Here is a 17,539-nt window from a genome sequence, read left to right as displayed (position 1 = left end):
CTCTAGCAGTGCCACGAGTGGGCCAAAGCTGGTGAGTGGGCCGTGCTCCTGAGGCAGTGCAGTCTGGAGCTGATGGATGGAGAATTGCCCTTCTGCACTGCCAAACCAGAGCAAAAAGCTGTCAGTGGCACTTTGTGTCTTTAAGAAACCCCTGACAGTTTCAAAGGGAATGTGCAGCTCATTTCCAGGCTGAGAAGGAAGGGCATCTTCTAAAGGATTTGGGCTTTGACAGAGTTTCCATTCCCAGTCCTGCTTGCAGCTGGAAGGGCACAAAGCAATTTCTTCTTGCTTCGACCACAATTTCAAATACCAACGATGGAAACAAAGCCCAAAATCTTTTAAAAGGCTGCTGAGGTCAGTAAGATGGATCCATGCCATCAGCACATTTACAATGTAAATAACTGAGTTCTCTTTTTAAAAAGATCATTTACCTCTTAATGCAAAGAATGTAACTTTGCATTTATGTTTTGTTTTTTTTCACTAACATTATGTTAGTTTTTTCACTAACACTTGGATTTTATTCTTATCTTCTACAATTTACCTATTTTTTCCCTTTTTCTTTTTTTTTCTTTTAAATAGAAAACATGTCCTATCAAAGGAATGTCCTTTGCTCCTGGTTCCCGTGTGGAGCAGCTCCCTTCCTGCTGGCTGAGCTGCTCAGGCAGAGCCCGGCAGCTCCTGGCCCTGCAGGGCTGAGGCTTTTCCCCGTTGCTGGGCACAGACTGATGGAGCAGCACTGCTGAACACGGGCACACAGAGGGACCAGGAGCAGCTGCCTTTGCCCACCTGAGGCTCCAAGGCCCAACCTCTGAGCAGCCAGGGCTGGAAGAGACTGGCAGGATGTGATCCCTGACTCTGGGCCAGGGCTGCACAAATGACCCCACAGCAGCAGCAGCAGCAGCAGCAGCAGCAGCTGGAGCTGACTTTCAGCACAGCCCTGCCCCTGTTCCCTCCCGTGTGCAGCGGTGTCACAGCAGCCTGAGGCACCTGGGAGCCCCCAGTGCCAGCAGGGACTTGAGATGGCAGCCCTGGGCTCCTGGAGGCTGTGCAAGGAACGGAGCTGGGCACTCCCTGTCCATGGGGAGCTTGCAGATGGAAAAGGCTGCTGTGCCCAGGCAGCTCCAAGGGCACAGAAAGGAGGCTCTGGAGCACTGGATCTGTGCCAGTGCCACAGTCCTGGGCAGCAGCCAGCCAGCCCTGGGGGAACAGAGGGCACAGCACAAGGGACAGAAGCAGGCAAGGGCAGAGACTGGAGAGAGCCAGAGCCAGGAGCAGGAACAGCTGCTCCATTGCACTCTTGGAGAAAGCTCTTGGCTGGTTCCAAGCGCTGAAAGGCGTGAAGGGCAGAGAGGAGCCACAGCAAACAATGTTCCTGTTTGCACAGCCTCCCCTCTCCGTGTCCCAGAAGGAATTGCATGGACTGTGCTCTTCTCTCCGAGTCGTCTCGTTCAGCATGAGCAGCTCAGCACCAGGAGCTGAAGGAGCTGAAGCCTCAGGCCACAGGAGCTGGGCAAGAGGAGACTTTCTGAGCAAATTAATGCTGCTAACATGGACCCAGCTGAATGCAGTGGATAGAATCATGGAATCACAGAATCCTTTCTGTTGGAAAAGCCCTCTGAGCTCCCCCAGTGCAGCCGCTCACCCAGCAGTGCCAAGCCCAGCCCTAAACCACGTCCCTGAAGTGCCAAGGCCTGGACAGCAGCCCTGAGTGAGGCCTGAACAGCAGGCCCTGAGCCCAAGGTGGCCTCTGGATGAACCTTCCAAGCAAAGGTTATCTTTGTATCTGCTCCCTGATGAAATATGCATGGTCATTAGCACTGTGATAGATGTAGCCACTCATTAGTGAAACATGGATGGACCTTTGTGTATTTAGAAGCCAGACCAGGCCATGAAATGTGACATCTGGCCTTGTTTGGGGCTGAATGGTCAAAGTCACCTCCTTTGGTTCCTCCTGGAGCCCTGGCCAGGCTTTGGGAGGGAGCCAAGAGGAGGATGAAACCAGATGTTGCCACACTAGCAGTGCTGTCAGTTTGTTCATTCAGCACTGTCAGAGCTGGGCCCTCTCCCAGCGGGGTTGGAGCCTCAGCTGGGGCTGGAGGCACCTGCAGGAATTGCCAGTGCCCAGGAGTGGCTCTGCAGCCCTTGGCTGTGACAGCTTCCCCAGCTGCTGTGTGGGTCTGGGGGATGGTAAAGGCTGAGGGTAACTGGGGCTGGATCTTTCTCAATCACTGCAGGCAATCTTTGGTAGGGATAGTTGGGTGCATTGCTGAGCTGCTCCTGTTGTGATTCTTTGCTGCTTTGAGCTGCAGGAAGTGACACTGATTCCTTCAGTTGGTGTCTGTGTCTTTGGTGCTGACCCTGCCCACTGGTAAAACAAAACTGGCACAGTCTGGCCAGATCCCAACAAAATGTCACTTGTTCAGTGTAAATGTGAGGAATCAGTGCCATCAGAAATTCCCAGATAGGAAGCCCTTCCCTGGAGTTCCCTGGCTCTGGAGTGGGCTGAGGTCGGAGCCCTGTGGGAGCAGTGGGGCAGTCGGGTAAAAGAGGCTGCACCCCTGGATGGCTTCAAATGCATCCAAAAATTGCACATGGAAAAGGAAAAGAACTTGTGGGTTTGGGCAGACAAAGATGAATTTGTTAAGAGTCCATTGGAAACAGCAGCTTCAGAAGGAACAATTATTGTTGGAATGCTCCCACATGGAGCAAGGGAAGAAGGTTTTAATCTTGAGCTCAGATGCATTGTTGCAAGTGAAATATCAATATAATAAATAACTATATATGTATTTATAGTACGATAAAAGACTTTCATATATATATTTTTATATATTTTTATATGTATGTCTAGGTCTGTCTATCTATATCAATATGTATATCTACATATAAAATTGTAATAATGTGAAGTAGTGCTGACAATACTAATTTGTCAGCTTTGGCTGCTCAGGGATGTAACACTAAATACCCTACAGAACAGGATTGGCCAGGACCCTAATGTCAGTGGTCAACTTTGTGAGATTGTATACAATGAAAAAAGGAGGAAGGGAGGAAATTGGCTATTTTCCCAGGGTTTTCTGGTACTGTGATGCAGAGTGCTTTGTCTGTTCCTGTAAAAAATACAGTGATTAAGCCTGCAGGGCTTTTCATGTACCAGACTATGCACAGGCTGCAGCATTGGTTGAATGGGTGAAGGGGTTGTTAAAAGAGCAGCTGACAAAATGAGGAGATGGGAACCTTTGCCCATGGAGAACCCATCTCCCAGATGTGCTCCATGCCCTTAACAATGGCCCATGGGGAAATGGAAACCCCTGGCTGTGCATGGCTGCACCCAATTTACATTAATGAACTAAATCAATTATTAGAAGAAGTAAGAAGTGATGCTGTTAAAATATCCAACAGCACATCCTGCGAGCTCCAACAAACACAAATGGGGCTCTGCAGAACTGCACGGCCTTGGATTATCTGCTTGCTGGCCAGGGAGGTTCCTGGGCTATTCCAGGACAGGAATGTTGCAGGAATGTCTATCAGTGCTGGGTTTGAGGTCCAACAATCAGGAATCACCTCAATAGAAAGATCAGTAGAAGAGAGGCAGAAAGAAGAAAATTCCTCATGGTGGGATTGGCTCCCAAATTGGAGGCTGCTGTGAAATGCATTCGTGGCAGTCACTGCAATCATTGCATTGTGAGCACTTGGTGTGTTATGATTCCATGTTGGAGTTGTTGTGACGCCTTGTGCTGGAAATGGAGTACTGGGACTTGTCTGAAAAGAGACACAGTCTCAAGGAAAAAAGGGGAATTTCATAAAGAACAGAGTATAGCAACTAATTAGGCATGTTTTAAAAGGAATTAAAATTATAGCTCTGAGTAATGAACTTGAGCAGCACTTAATTGAAGAACAAGAGCTGTGTCTGTTTGCAGTCTGAGCTCAGGCTTGGAGGGCTGTTGGGGATGATGAAACAGGAAAACCTTATAAATATGATTGCCTGGCAAAAGATTTTGAGAATATGGAAACTATAAGTGAGATTGAAATGAAAGCAAGCTTTGAGATCCCTTAGTTACTGAACAATGGGAAAACAACAGTGTGGCCGGCTGAAGGTAATCCCCTTTTGATGAAACAAGACCCTCTGCTTGCAGGCAGTTCCAAGGGTCAGAGCAGACCCTGCCAGCTTGGCAGAAGAGGTCCAAAGAGGAGTTTTTAGGGTTTAAAATGTAGCACAGTATGGTAATGTAGTGATTCTTATAGGCTGTATGGAAATGCTATAGGATTTGTATCTTGTACTAGATTGGTTAAGTGAGAATCAAAATATTCAACACAGAAGATGATTTATTGTATTGTAACGTGAATTTAGCTCTTACTTTTCTATGCTCTTAGCTCTTAGCTCTTACTCTTACCTCTTGTCTCTTAGCTCTTGCCTTTTATCCTCATACCCCTTTTACTCTCTTATGCTTTTACTCTCTTACCCTCTCATCCTCTCTACCCCTCTCTTCTCTCAGGCCTGCTCTGAGCTGTGGCTGGCAGCTCCAAGCAGGGCCCTGCACCCACGCCCTTTGCAATAAACCGTCCACGACCTGGCTTCAGAGATCTCTCGTCTCCGTTCGTCCCGACCGTGCTACCCCCGTCAATCCTACAGACGGGGATTGGGTGCCTCCTGTGAAAGGAGTTCCCAAAACCAATCCCTGCAGCTGGGACAGCCCAGCTCCTGCCAGTTGGTGTCCTGTGCACAGGGACCTGCCTGGTGCCATGGCCAGCACACGTGGCCATGGGGACAGAGCCAGCAGATGCAGCCTGGTGGGATGGGCTTGGGGCTCCTGCAGCAGGTGGACAGGAGCTGGCAGGGACATGCCCCTGCAGGCAGCACTGCCAGTGCCCTCCCTGGCACAGCAGGGTGGTGCCCTGCATGCCACAGGGCTGGGCACTGAGTGTCCTCTGCCCCATCCCACAGGAGGCCGCTGGTCCGTGCCAGTGTCCCCGAGTGCTGCAGAGCTCTGGGGACCATCAGAGCAGCAGCTCCATGATGCAGAACATCAAGGCTTCCCCACATACAAGTGCACAGCTGCAGTATCTCCTGGTACACAACAAGGTAGGTGTGATGAAGGTGGGGACACAGAATGGTGACTGAGGCTTGATGGCATTGCTGACTATCCAGGGGGAATCTGTGCCTTCAGTCTCCAGAGGGACCTGAGTTGGATTATTGGGGTGTGCTGGATTGGGCCCTGCATTGCAGCCAGCTGCCCTCTCCTCTTCAGCCCAGTGTGACCCTGCTGCACGGTGATGGACACATCTCGAGGGGCCGTAATGACCAGCATCGTACGGCGATCAGGACACAGGATGCGTCAGGTATGGCCCTGTCAGGGCAAGGGGGTCAGTGATGACAGGGGCTGATTATCTGCAGGGTGCCGGCTGGGGGATGAGCAGGGCTCTGTGTACAGAGCTGGGTAATGTGGCATTGGTATTTTGCATCTGGGGTAAGAAGGAAGGGGCAGAATGGAGCAGGAGGACTGGCACATGGGGCAACTGAGCTTGGAGCTGGAGTAACGTGGGAGAATGGCCATGCCCAGTGTGGGACAAGAGCTTGAGTCCTGGTGCGCTGGGGCCAGCACCTGTGGCGGCTCACCCTTGCCCTTCACGCCCAGGCCCTGCCGCCTCAGGAGAGCACGGCCAGGCACAGCTCCTCGACAGGTCTCATGGGCCCCAGGGCTCGAGCAGCCTCTGCAGCCCCGCCAGACATCAACAGCCCCCGGCCAGCTGGAAAGGACTCAGCGCCCAATGCTCGACCTGGGACATCTTGTCCAAAGCGAGAAACGCCTGTGACAATTGTCATAAGAAACTTGACTTTTTACTTGTATATAGTTATTAAGTTAGTTGTATAAAGTTATTAGGTTAATAAAAACTGTTAAAATTCTAGGCAGAGCCTTGTCTCCCAGCCTGTCTCTCCCCGGGCTCCCTGGTGCTCCTTCAGCTCCTTCCCCCCTGCTGTGGCTCTGCCCCCGGGCTGAGCAGATGGAGCCCCGGGCCGGGCCCTGAGGCCGCTGCTGCTGCCGCGGCGCCTGCGGGGCAGCCCTGAGGCTCCGGGCCGGCTGTGGGAGCAGGAGCGGCGCTGCAGAGCCTGCGGCCCTCACGGGCTGCGAAGGCACGGGCAGATGGCCGTGGGGCCCGGCCGGCACTGCCGGCGCTGCTGCTCTCGGCTGCCGCCTGCAATCCTTACAGGCAGCCCTTAGGCCGGCTCAGGAGCCGCTCGGAGCCCTGCCCGAGGGCTGGCCCCGACCCCCGGCCCGCAAGGGCACTTGTCCCTTCATCTCTGCACTGCCACATTCCGAGCTCATTTGTCAGCTTCCTCCTGCCCTTCCTTTCTGCGGGGCAGCGTTAGGGGCTGGCCCAGCGGCTTTCCTCCCACACGGCTGCAGCCCCTTGCCCACAGCTCCCTGGCGGGAGCCAGAGCTGCTTTGCAGCCGGGCACCCCCGCCGTGTCCCGCAGCCCGGGCCGGCTCCTGCCCGCTGCCGGCGAGGCCCCGCGGCTGGGCCCGGCCATCCCGGGCCAGAGCAGCTCCCTGCCCGGGGGAACACAGGGGGACACGGGGGGATGTGAAATACAAAGCTGTGTGTCGTGTCAGGTACACACAGGCAATGTGTGTATTTGTGATTGCGATATGTGTGGAGACAGACAATGGGACAGTTGTGAATTCTGATAATAACTGAGGAAAGTAAAGCATGGAAGAAGTCCTTTGAACCCATCTTTTGTTTGCAATTAACCTTAGTTGATTTAGGAGTATTGGTATTAAAGCATTAAGAATGTTGCTTCTTGCCTGTAGTTAATCCTTAAAGAGTTCTGCAATAATAACCTTTTGAAGTATAATTTTAGAACATTGCTTGTATCCCTGAAACTATAGCTTTGGAATATATATATAAAGGAAACATGCTTATCTCATGCCTTAATAAAGCAGAGAAAAACAGCTTGAGAAAGGAAGATGAACATCGCCTCAAGGATTTATAGTTTCAACCAAGGGAAGCTGGACATCACTGTTGTAAGATTTATAGTCTTTGCAATTAAAATCTGGACCCACATCTGGAGAGCTGGAGCTCACCAGATGGGATTCGTCTTTCTTCTTTTGGAAACCGGACCACCACCATCTGGGAATACTCCTTTTGGGATACATCCTGAGAAAAGCTAAATCACAATAGTACATAGAATTGTGATGTAAAAATTGGGAATAGAAACTGCTGATGGTAAGAATTGGAATAGAAACTGCTGAGAAAGCTTATGAGTACCCCTCTAAGTACCTGAAGCCTTCAACTATCGGTGTGCAGTTGCAGGGAAAACTTCCCCCCCCTGTACCCAGCGCTGTATTGCTCATACTTTACCATATTAATTAATAATTTGATTGCTGCTTGAATATTGGGCTAGTCAAGCTTCTTATTTATACCATCCATAACTGTAAAAGGAAATCTTCCTGCTGAACTGAACAAGACAAGAGGGAAATCAAGGCAGAGCCATGGTTCGTCAGGACTTGCTTGATCCTAATGAGCCCTGTGGTGCATTTGGAGCTGAGCCCTTGAACCTCAAGGCCTGAGAGGACATTGCACAAACGTTTCCAGGAGTGAAACTCAGAAGAAAAGTGTCTCAAAGCATGAATGGGTCCAGATGAGGTCCATCTCCAACACAGGTTCCTCATGGACTCCTTGGAGGAGACAATGGGAGGCCAGGATTGACCAAAAACCTCTGAGACTCTCAATGTGGAAAGGAAATTCCAAACTACCTTAAAAATTTTGAGTATCTCAAGGCATTAATGAGCCCCACTGACTGTCAGTACAAAGCTCTCAAGGGACTAATTACAGCAGATAATTGGGGCCATGATTGCACAAACCTCTCACAGAGTCTGTATCAAAAGGGAAACACCAAGTACCTTAAAATAACTGAAGTACCCTGAAGTATTAATGAGCCCCACTGAGTGTTGTTCCTGACAAAGCCTCTCCAGGGACTAATTACAGCAGATAATTGGAGGCCATGATTGCACAAACCTCTCAGAGAGTCCAAGGCAAAAGCCAAAGCCAAAGTCCTTTGAAAAACCTGCAGTCCCTGCAGGGAGCATGCAGGAGCCCCCAGGGCCATTGCTGAGCAAGGCTCCCCAGGGACTCCTTGCAGCAGATCCTTGAGGCCACTGGGATGTGGGCTAGGGGGGATGCTGAGGGCAGCACAAGGGGCTGACAGTGCCCAGCCTGGCTGGGGCTGTGCCAGGAGGCCCCAGGGCCTCAGGACAAGGTGTCTCCTCCCAGCCCTTGCTGGCACAGACCCTGCTGTGCCCCAGGGCACCAAGACTTGGCTTCTCTTTGTCCCCACCTGTCATCACTGCCTGCAGTTCTCTGCTCTGCCTGGGGCCTGGGGACACTTGCTCAGTCGTGTCCCTCTCTGGGACCCATTAAACGTCCAAGAAACTTTGGAGTTGGATTCTGCCTTGGAGTTCTGCAGAGGTTTCTTCAGCTTCCTCTCAGGGACTGATATTCAGGGCCTGAGCACAAAGGCCCAGAGGCTGATTAAAGTCCTGGTGCCGTGTCTGTGCTGCTGAGCTGGGCTGGGCTCCTGGCACAGAGGCAGCTCCTGGTCACCAAGAAGAGCTTCAAAAGCACATTTCTCTGGATGAGCAGCTCTTGTGCCAGCCCAGCAGGGCTGGGGCACTGCCTGCAGCCAGCCCGGGCACAGCCCAGAGGCACAGAGAGCTTCAATCAGTCAGGGCTGGGAAGGGGCTGAGAAGTGCCTGGGGCACAATCACTGCCAGCCCTTGGCACAGGAACCTCTGGCTGCAGGACAATGCAGCTGCAGCTCCTGGAGCCATCTCCTCAAGCTCGAACATCCCAATGCCTGCAGAGCCTGTGAGTACAACTCTGAGTATTTCTGGGGCAGGGGAGGTGGAAGGTTCATGAAGCTCTGACATGCTCAAGGGTTCTGGTCAGTCATAGAATATTTCCAAGTCTAGGATTTTGATAAAATATAAGAAATTTCTTAAGACTTTGTATTCCGTTTCCTACTATTGAAGAATGGTAGGGTGGTGGTGCTAAATATTAAAGGATGATTATAAATTTTGACAGTTGCCTGTAATATCTGACCTGGTAAATTTTGCTTATGAATTATTATTTATGAAATTTTGAAAGTTCCCAAGACATCTGAACTGTTGCTTTTAGTGATCAATAGGTTCACAGGAGATCCCTAATGTGCTTTCAGCCCCTCTGCCCATGGACAGCAGCAGCATCACCTTTGCTGGAGCCATCAGGCTCAGTCTGAGCTGTCCTTTCTCCAGGCTGCAAACAGAACCTGCCCCCAGCCAGTGCCCTGCAAACAGGCAGGGTTCTGTAGGGCCAAGGAAAGTGCACAGAGATTTGGGCTCTGTGAGTGCTGTCAGGGAGAGATCAGGCACAGGGAAACACCTGCAGGAGGGAAATCTGCAGGAAGCAGAGAGACGATCAGGCAATGAGAGAAAACAAAGCCCAGCAATGCTGTGGCAGGGAGAGTTTAGAGATGCCCACAGGAGCCCCTGCAGTGCAGCCCCTCCCTCTGAAGAAGCCCCCTCCCTCCTGTGGCCCAGCCAAGCCTCTGCCCTCAGGGCCGGGGCTCCAAGGCGTGCAGCCCCTCCTGTGCAGGCAGAGCTGCAGCAGAGCTGTGGGGCAGCTCTGCAGCCCCGGGCCCAGCTCCCTCTGCAGAGCACAGGGCTGGGAGCAGCTGCCCGGCCCTGGGGGCTCTGGCAGGGGCACAGCTGGCTCAGGGTGACGCTGTCCCCAGGGCCCGGCTCTGGGCAATGCTGTCAGTGCAGCCAGGGAAGGAGCTGCATCTCCCTTCAGCCAATGCCATCAGAAGGACACTTGGAAGTCTCCTTGAGATTTCAGTCCAAGCTGGGAGCTTCAATCCAGGGTGCAAACCTGTCCCAGAGAATCTCTAAGATTGATGGGAATAGGCATTGGTGTTGTGACCCTGAAAATGCTGTTTGTTTGGTGAAATGAGCAATGTGAGTCCTTGGCTACAAATGTGGAGCTGGGCTGTGGTGAACATCTGCTCTCAGCAGTGCTTGGGGGTTTTTAAGAGAAACATGTGACTGTGCACATTCTCCATTTCAGAAAAGTGAAAGCCCACAGAAACTCCAAACAGAATAAAGGGACAGAGCATCTCCCCTCACTCTCCACTCATCATCTTACATCAGGGAACCCACTCTGTTCTACCAGAGGGCAGAGGAATTGCTGAGGGTTTCTGCTATCCAAGAATACGAGGAGAGTCATGGAGGGAGATTAAAAAGAAAACCTCAGAACTCTTAAACACAAAAGCATGTCCATGTATGTTATAGAGGATGGTATATGGGAAATGGCTTTGATTTTGGCTGCAGCTATCTCCTCTAACACTTCACTGTCCTTTCTCCATGAACAGGTCCCCATGTGCAGCCCCAGCAAATGTCCAACAGCAGCTCCATCAGGCACTTCCTCCTGCTGGCATTGGCAGACACGCGGCAGCTGCAGCTCCTGCACTTCTGCCTCTTGCTGGGCATCTCCCTGGCTGCCCTCCTGGGCAACGGCCTCATCATCAGCGCCGTAGCCTGCGGCCACCACCTGCACACGCCCATGTTCTTCTTCCTGCTCAACCTGGCCCTCGCTGACCTGGGCTCCATCTGCACCACTGTCCCCAAAGCCATGCACAATTCCCTCTGGGACACCAGCAACATCTCCTACACTGGATGTGCTGCTCAGCTCTTTTTCTTTATGTTCTTCCTCTCAGCAGAGCTTTGCCTCCTGACCATCATGTGCTACGACCGCTACGTGTCCATCTGCAAACCCCTGCACTACGGGACCCTCCTGGGCAGCAGAGCTTGTGCCCACATGGCAGCAGCTGCCTGGGCCACTGCCTTTCTCAATGCTCTCATGCACATGGCCAATACATTTTCCCTGCCCCTGTGCCATGGCAATGCCCTGGGCCAGTTCTTCTGTGAAATCCCACAGATCCTCAAGCTCTCCTGCTCCAAATCCCTCCTTAGGGAACTTGGGCTCATTGCTGTCAGTGCCTGTTTAGCACTTGGTTGTTTTGTGTTCATTGTTTTCTCCTATGTGCAGATCTTCAGGGCTGTGCTGAGGATCCCCTCTGAGCAGGGGCAGCACAAAGCCTTTTCCACCTGCCTCCCTCACCTGGCTGTCATCTCCCTGTTTCTCACTACTGGCACATTTGCCTACTTCAAGCCCCCCTCCATGTCCTCCCCATCCCTGGATCTGGCCCTGTCAGTTCTGTACTCGGTGGTGCCTCCAGCCCTGAACCCCCTCATCTACAGCCTGAGGAACCAGGAGCTCAAGGCTGCAGTGTGGAGACTGATGACTGGATGCTTTCAGAAACATTAAACTGCTGGCCAGTGTTTGCAAATCACTTGTAATAAAAGTAATTTTTGATATTTCTTGTTGGTTTGGTTGTTGGTTTTTTCCCCTTTTTTTTTTAGGTTTTTCATATTGTCCACAAAGAAATGTCATTTTTTGTGCCATTTCTCATTTTGTTTCTCTCCACCTTCCTGGTGGCCACAGACTGTGTCAATGTGGGGCTGTGCTCTTGGTGTATTTAAAGGAACTAAAGGATGTCCCAGCAGAGTTTTCTGCAAAGATGCCCTTTTGTTGCCTTCTCTGGAGCTGCAGCAGCAATGTCTGTGTGCAGAGCTGGGGCAGATCAGTGCTGGCCCATCAGCTGTGCCCAGCAGCAGCAGCAGCAGCAGCACTTGGTGTTGCCAGTGCTGCTGCCGTGGCCCTGCCCCGCTGCCCTGGTGGCCCTGGTGTTGCTGCAGGGCCTGAGTGCTCTTGGGGCCGGGCACAGCCCTGGGGGTGGCAGTGCCGGGGCTGCAGCAGGGACAGGCCAGGTATTATGAAGCACCTTTGATGATTCCTTTCGGTTTGGTTGTGGGTTTGTTCTTTTTTTCCAAATGTTTCAGTTTTTTAATATTGTGCACAAAGAAAAGCCATTGGTTTTGCCATTTCTCATTTTCTTTCTCTCCATCTTCCCTGTGGCCACAGACTGTGTTGGTGAGGGGCTGCACTCCGTGTGGCTTTAAAGGAACTAAAGGATCTCCCAGGAAAATTTTTTTCCAGAGATGCCCTTGCTCTCCCTTCTGTGGAGCTGCAGCAGCAATGTCTGTGTGCAGAGCTGGGGCAGATCAGTGCTGGCCCAGCAGCTCTGCTCCTGCTGGCCACACCATTCCTGATCCAGGCCAGGAGCCATTGGCCTTCTTGCCCACCTGGGCACACTGCTGCCTCATGTCCAGCCTGCTGTCCATCAGTCCCTGAAGGTCCCTTTCTGCCTGGCTGCTCTCCAGCCACTCTGTCCCCAGCCTGTAGCACTGGGGCCAAATATCAGGGCCTGGCACTTGAATTTGTTAAACCTCACCTTGTTGGATTCATCCTCTGGATCCTGCCTGTCCAAGTCACTGTGCAGAGCCCTCCAACCCTCCAGCAGATGAACACTCACATCCAGCTTGGTGACATTTGTGACGATGTCCTTGGTTCCAAGGGGCCCCTCAGTGTCACAATGGTCCTTTGGTTACACCAGGCCCTGCACTGTCACACTGGTCTCCTTGGTTCCATGGGGCCTCAAAATGTGACAATGGACTCCTTGGTTCCATGGGGCTTCACAGTGTCACAATGTTCTCATTGGTGCTGCAGATTCACAGTGGCCCCTTGGTTCCATGGGGCCCCAGGGTGTCACAATGGCCCCATGGCCACATGAGGTCCCACACTGTCACCATGGTCTCTGGGGTTCCACAAGTCCCCTCAGTGTCACAATGGACTCCTTGTTTCCACGAGGCCACACAGTGTCACAACGTTCTTCCAGATTCCTTGAGGCCCCATCGTGTCACAGTGGCCCCTTGGTTACACAGGATCCTGCAGTGTCACAATGTCCCCTTGGTGCCATGAGGCCCCGCAGTGTCAGAACGGCCCCTTGGTTCCACTGGGCCCTGCAGTCTCCCAATGGTCTCCTTGGTTTTGCAGTGTCAAAATGGTGAAACCCCTTGGTTACACGAGGCCCTGCAGTGTCACAATGGTCCCAGAGTGTCCCAATCATCACAGAATGACAGAATCAAATAGGCTGGAAAAGACCATTGGGATCATCAAGTCCATCCAATGCCCTAATACTGCCTTGTCACCCAGACCATGCCACTGAGTGTCACTGGAGAGGGACAGTGACTCTGCCACCTCCCCCCTGGCCAGCCCATTCCAGTTCCCACTCACCCTTTCTGTGAGGAACTCCTTCCTATTGTCCAGCCTGAGCCTCCCCTGGTGCAGCTTAAGGCTGGGTCTTCTTGTCCTGCCCTCCAGCAGATCCACACTCACACCCAGCTTGGTGCCATCTGCAATTTGTGAATGCTGGACTCGATCCCCTCACCCAGGTCATCAGTGAAGATATTAAACAGGACTGGGCCCAGCACAGATCCCTGGGGACAGCACCAGTGCCTGGACACCAGCTGGGTGCAGCACCATCCCCACCACTCTCTGGGCCCAGCCTCCAGCCAGCTCTTAAATCTCCCAGCCAGGAGGGAACCTGCCCAAGCCGTGGGCTGCAGCTTTTCCAGGGAATGCTGTCAGAGACAGAGTCAAAGGCTCTGCTGGAGTCCAGGCACACAACATCCACAGCCTTTCCCACATCCACAGGTGGGTCACCTGGGCATAAAAGGAGACCAGGTTGGCCAGGCAGGACCTGCCACCCCTAAATCCACGCAGGCTGGCTCTGATCCCTGGGCCATCCTGTGGGTGCCCTGTGATGGCACTCAAGGTGATCTGTTCCATAACCTTGCCAGGCACCCAGGTCAGGCTGACAGGCCTGGAGTTCCCCAGCTCCTCCTTCCAGCCCTTCCTGGGGATGGGCTCACCCTGGCACCTCCAGTGCTCTGGGACCTCCCTGCTGAGCCAGGACTGATGGTAAATGATGGAGAGCAGCTTGGGGAGCTCATCCACAGCTCCCTCATCCCCCTGGGATGGATCCCATCTGATCCCATACACCTGTGAGCATCTGAGTGGCTCAGCAGGTCAGCAGCTGCTTCCTCCTGGATTCCAGGGGGCTGTTCTGCTCCCTGTGCCCATCTACCAGCTCAGGAGAACACTTGTCCTGAGGACAGCCTGTCCTAATATTGAAAAGTGAGAGAAACAAGGTGTTAAGTAGCTCAGCCTTTGCCTTATCTTTAGTTACTGTATTCCCCACTGCATCCAATGAACAGTAGAGGTTCTCCTTCTCCCTCCTTTTGCTATTAAATTTTTTTATAAAAAGAATTTTATTTTTTTACAGAAGCTGATAGGTTAAGTTCTGATGGAGTTTTCAACTCTCAACTTTTCTTTCTGCATAACCTAATGACATCCTTAAACACTTCCTGAGTTGTCAGTCCATTTTCCCCTTTTCCCACAAAAGCTCCATGCCCTGCCAGGCCAGTCATTTTCCTTACCAGCTCATCTTTTGCCACACTGGGACAGGCTGCTCCTTCCCCCTTAAGATTACTTTCTTGAAATGTGTCCACCTTTCCCAGCCCTCCTTGTTTTTAAGGGCTGTTTCCCTTAAAAAATCAGTACCCAATTTGGTACTCCCCAGGTCTGCATCCTGAACAGGCCAAAGTCTGCCCTTCCTAATTCCAGTGTAGAAGTTTTGTTGCTGCCCCTCCTTCTTTCACAGAACATTGAAAACTTGATTATTTCATGGTCACTGTGCCCCAGGCAGCCTCTGAGCCCCACATCTGCCCCCAGCCCTTCTCTGTCTGTGAACAGCAGCAGACAGAGCTTTCCATGGCAGTGGGAGTGTTACCAAAAATTCAGTAAAACAGGAAACTCCTTAACCCCAGTGTAGCACTAAGAAGCAGCATTCTTTATTCAGCGGCTTGCACGGGGGAGAGCTCCTCCCAAAGCCGTGCAGGCTGAGTACAGGAAAATTTCTGTTTATATTCTGTATTTTGCACACATATTCATTGATTGTCCTGGACTAAACATACATATGATAATCATTTCCCCAAAATCATTGACATATTTCCCCTCCCCTTTACCCATGTGTTCTTCTGTCCTGGGGGTCTCTCTGGTTGTCCCAGGTGGTCGTGGACCCCACTGTTCCAGTGGGTCTGGCTGAGCTGGCAGGACACTGAGGCTGCTGAACTTCCAGTTCCCCTTCTCACACAATGGGCCTTGTGTGGTTTCCATAGGCCTGGGGATGTGGAGAACAAGCTCCAGGTGTCAGCTCACCTGGTGTAGGCAATTGATCATCTGGTAACATGAGGTCACAGAGTGGGATATGACATCACAGAGTGGGAAATGTGAGGTCATCGAGATCTATGACATCATTGACTGCCTCTGTGACATCACAGAGCAGGCTGTGACATCAGAAACCAGCTGTGTGACATTAGAGAATGGGCTGTGAGCTCACAGAGCAGGCTGTGACATCCCAGAGGGGCTGTGTGACATCCCAGCAGGGCTGTGTGCCATCCCAGCAGGGCTGTGTCAGGTCACTGGCTTGGTCACTCGGCCCCAGCTCCCCCTCACAGTTTCTCCCAACAAGTCCAATGCTGTCCATGCCCAGCGGGGTCCCTGTCCCCCGGGATCCCCCCGGCCCACCTGGAGCCACAGCCTCCACCAAAGGATGTTCCACAGGATCCACCCCAGAGCCTGACATGGGGACAAGGGGCCAGGGCTGTGTGACCAGGACATCAAGGACGGGCATTATCCAGGTCACTGTAGCCTGGGTTGGGTTGCCCAGGGCAGGAAAGATGTCTGGCAGCTGGAGCAGGGTCTGGGAAGGGCCTCCAAGGTGGGGCTGGAGCCCCTGGGCTGTGAGCAGAGGCTGAGGGAGCTGGGCTTGTCCAGCCCAGAGCAGGGAAGGCTGAGGGGCTCCTCATCCCAGCCTGGCAGTGCCAGCGAGGAGGGGATGGAGAACACAGAGCCAGGCTCTTCACCGGGGGCCTGGTGGGAGACAAAAGCCACTGGGTGGAAGGGGAAAGAGGGGAGATCAGCCAGGACAGGAGGAGATGAAATGAGTCAGGCTGGTTTCAGCATTTCCTCAGCACCAGAGCAGCCTGACCTCCCTTCTCCATCCACCACTGACAGCTTTGCAAATCAGGAATTGTTGGAGCTGTTTTGCACCCACTCCAGGACGAGCATCTGGATATAAGAACCTAGTTGTTTTTATATCTATCACAGAACGACATTTGTCTAAAACTACTTTTAGGATGGAAACCACTTGGGGGTGGTGGACTCATCAGATGCTGCTGGGACATTGCACTTAGCTCAGGGAAGAGCGAGATTGTTATTAAATTGTGTCCTCTTCAACTATGGTCTGTTGGCCATGAAGAGAAACTTTCTGTGCCTCTGAGTCTCACCAGTTCCTGACCCTCAAAGGACACAAACCTGATGAGTTGTGGTTCCCACTCCAGTGGTGGCACTTGGACCTCCCTCCATAGCCAGAGCAGAGCTCCCTTGTCCCAGAGAGTCCCTGGCAATGCAGGGATGAAGGAAACAGGACAGGCTGTGGGGATCAGGGGCAGGGCACAGCCAGGGAGAAAAAAGACTTTGGCATTTGATGGAGCTGTGCCTTCCCTTGGCTTTGTTGGCTGACAAAAAATGAACATCCCTCTGTGTCTCGGGCAGCTCCTTCTGCAAGGAAAGCAGGTGGGAGTTGGAGCCAAGGAGCTGAAAGCTGCAGGTGCAGCCTGGGCTGGAGGGAGCTCAGATTTGCACAAGGCTGCTCTGAGTGCCAGGGCTTGGATGGAGGAAATGGTGGGGTGGGGATAGGGACAGAGTCTGATTGATTGTCAGCCATGAAGGGTCTTGATTTTCATATCCATTCAAACTGCATGAGGAGGCACTTGGATTCAATGTCAATTGGAGATTGCTATTAACAGGGAAAAAAAAAAAACTAAACAGGACCTAAAAAATGTTTTCTCACTGTCTTTTTAAATAGAATATATTCAGTTGAATGCACTTCTGAAATCTCTCTTATTAACCACACAAGATTTGGAAACTGAAATCTAATTATTCCCAGAGGCTTGGCCTGTTCAGGTGTTCTGAATGTTAATGAGCCCTGGGACACTGAATTCCTGCACTGAAGAGCTGAAGGCTGAACAAGCCTCTGGAGCAGTGAAATTCAGCAGCAGCCTCCAAGTTGCTGTGGATGTCAGCAGCCCCCACTGAGGCCATCCCTGCCCAGAGACCGTGGGGGAATGGGCAGACAAGGAGAGCGTCCCTGGGGCTGGGGCAGCACAACTCAGAGGCACCAGCGGCTCCAGCTGGGCAATGGAGTGTGGAATGTGGCTGGGAAAGCCCTGCCTGGGCTGGGCCAAGCAGCACAGACAAGCCCTGACCCACATCCACTAAAAAACTCTCTCAACGAGACATTTAAAAGGAATTACAATTGTTTGTGTACACTGAGTTGGATGTGCTGGAGAAATATCAGCAAGAGATTCTCAGGTGCCCAAAACAACAAAACAGGAGCTTTACTGGCAACATTAGAATATCAGAGAAACTTTGGCCAAAGGTTTAATACAACATTCAATCAACAAGAAACACTTTTCAAAGC

General features: G+C 52.1%; 2 protein-coding genes across 2 annotated transcripts in view; both read left to right on the top strand.

Annotated features, from left to right (window-relative positions):
* Positions 1-17,539, top strand: part of LOC139604076 (uncharacterized) — a 1,261,625-nt gene that overhangs the window by 1,131,092 nt on the left and 112,994 nt on the right.
* Positions 10,426-11,675, top strand: LOC139603963 (olfactory receptor 14A16-like). The gene has a single exon (XM_071454959.1). The coding sequence runs from the start codon at positions 10,426-10,428 to the stop codon at positions 11,356-11,358; it is 933 nt and encodes a 310-aa protein (XP_071311060.1). The 3' UTR covers positions 11,359-11,675.

This window comes from Agelaius tricolor, unplaced genomic scaffold (genome assembly GCF_023055355.1).
Source record: "Agelaius tricolor isolate 1412-34295 unplaced genomic scaffold, bAgeTri1.0.p SCAF_43, whole genome shotgun sequence".
NCBI lineage: Eukaryota > Metazoa > Chordata > Aves > Passeriformes > Icteridae > Agelaius > Agelaius tricolor.
Note: the sequence above shows the minus strand (reverse complement) of the source record. Positions and strands in the feature narration are given on the sequence as shown.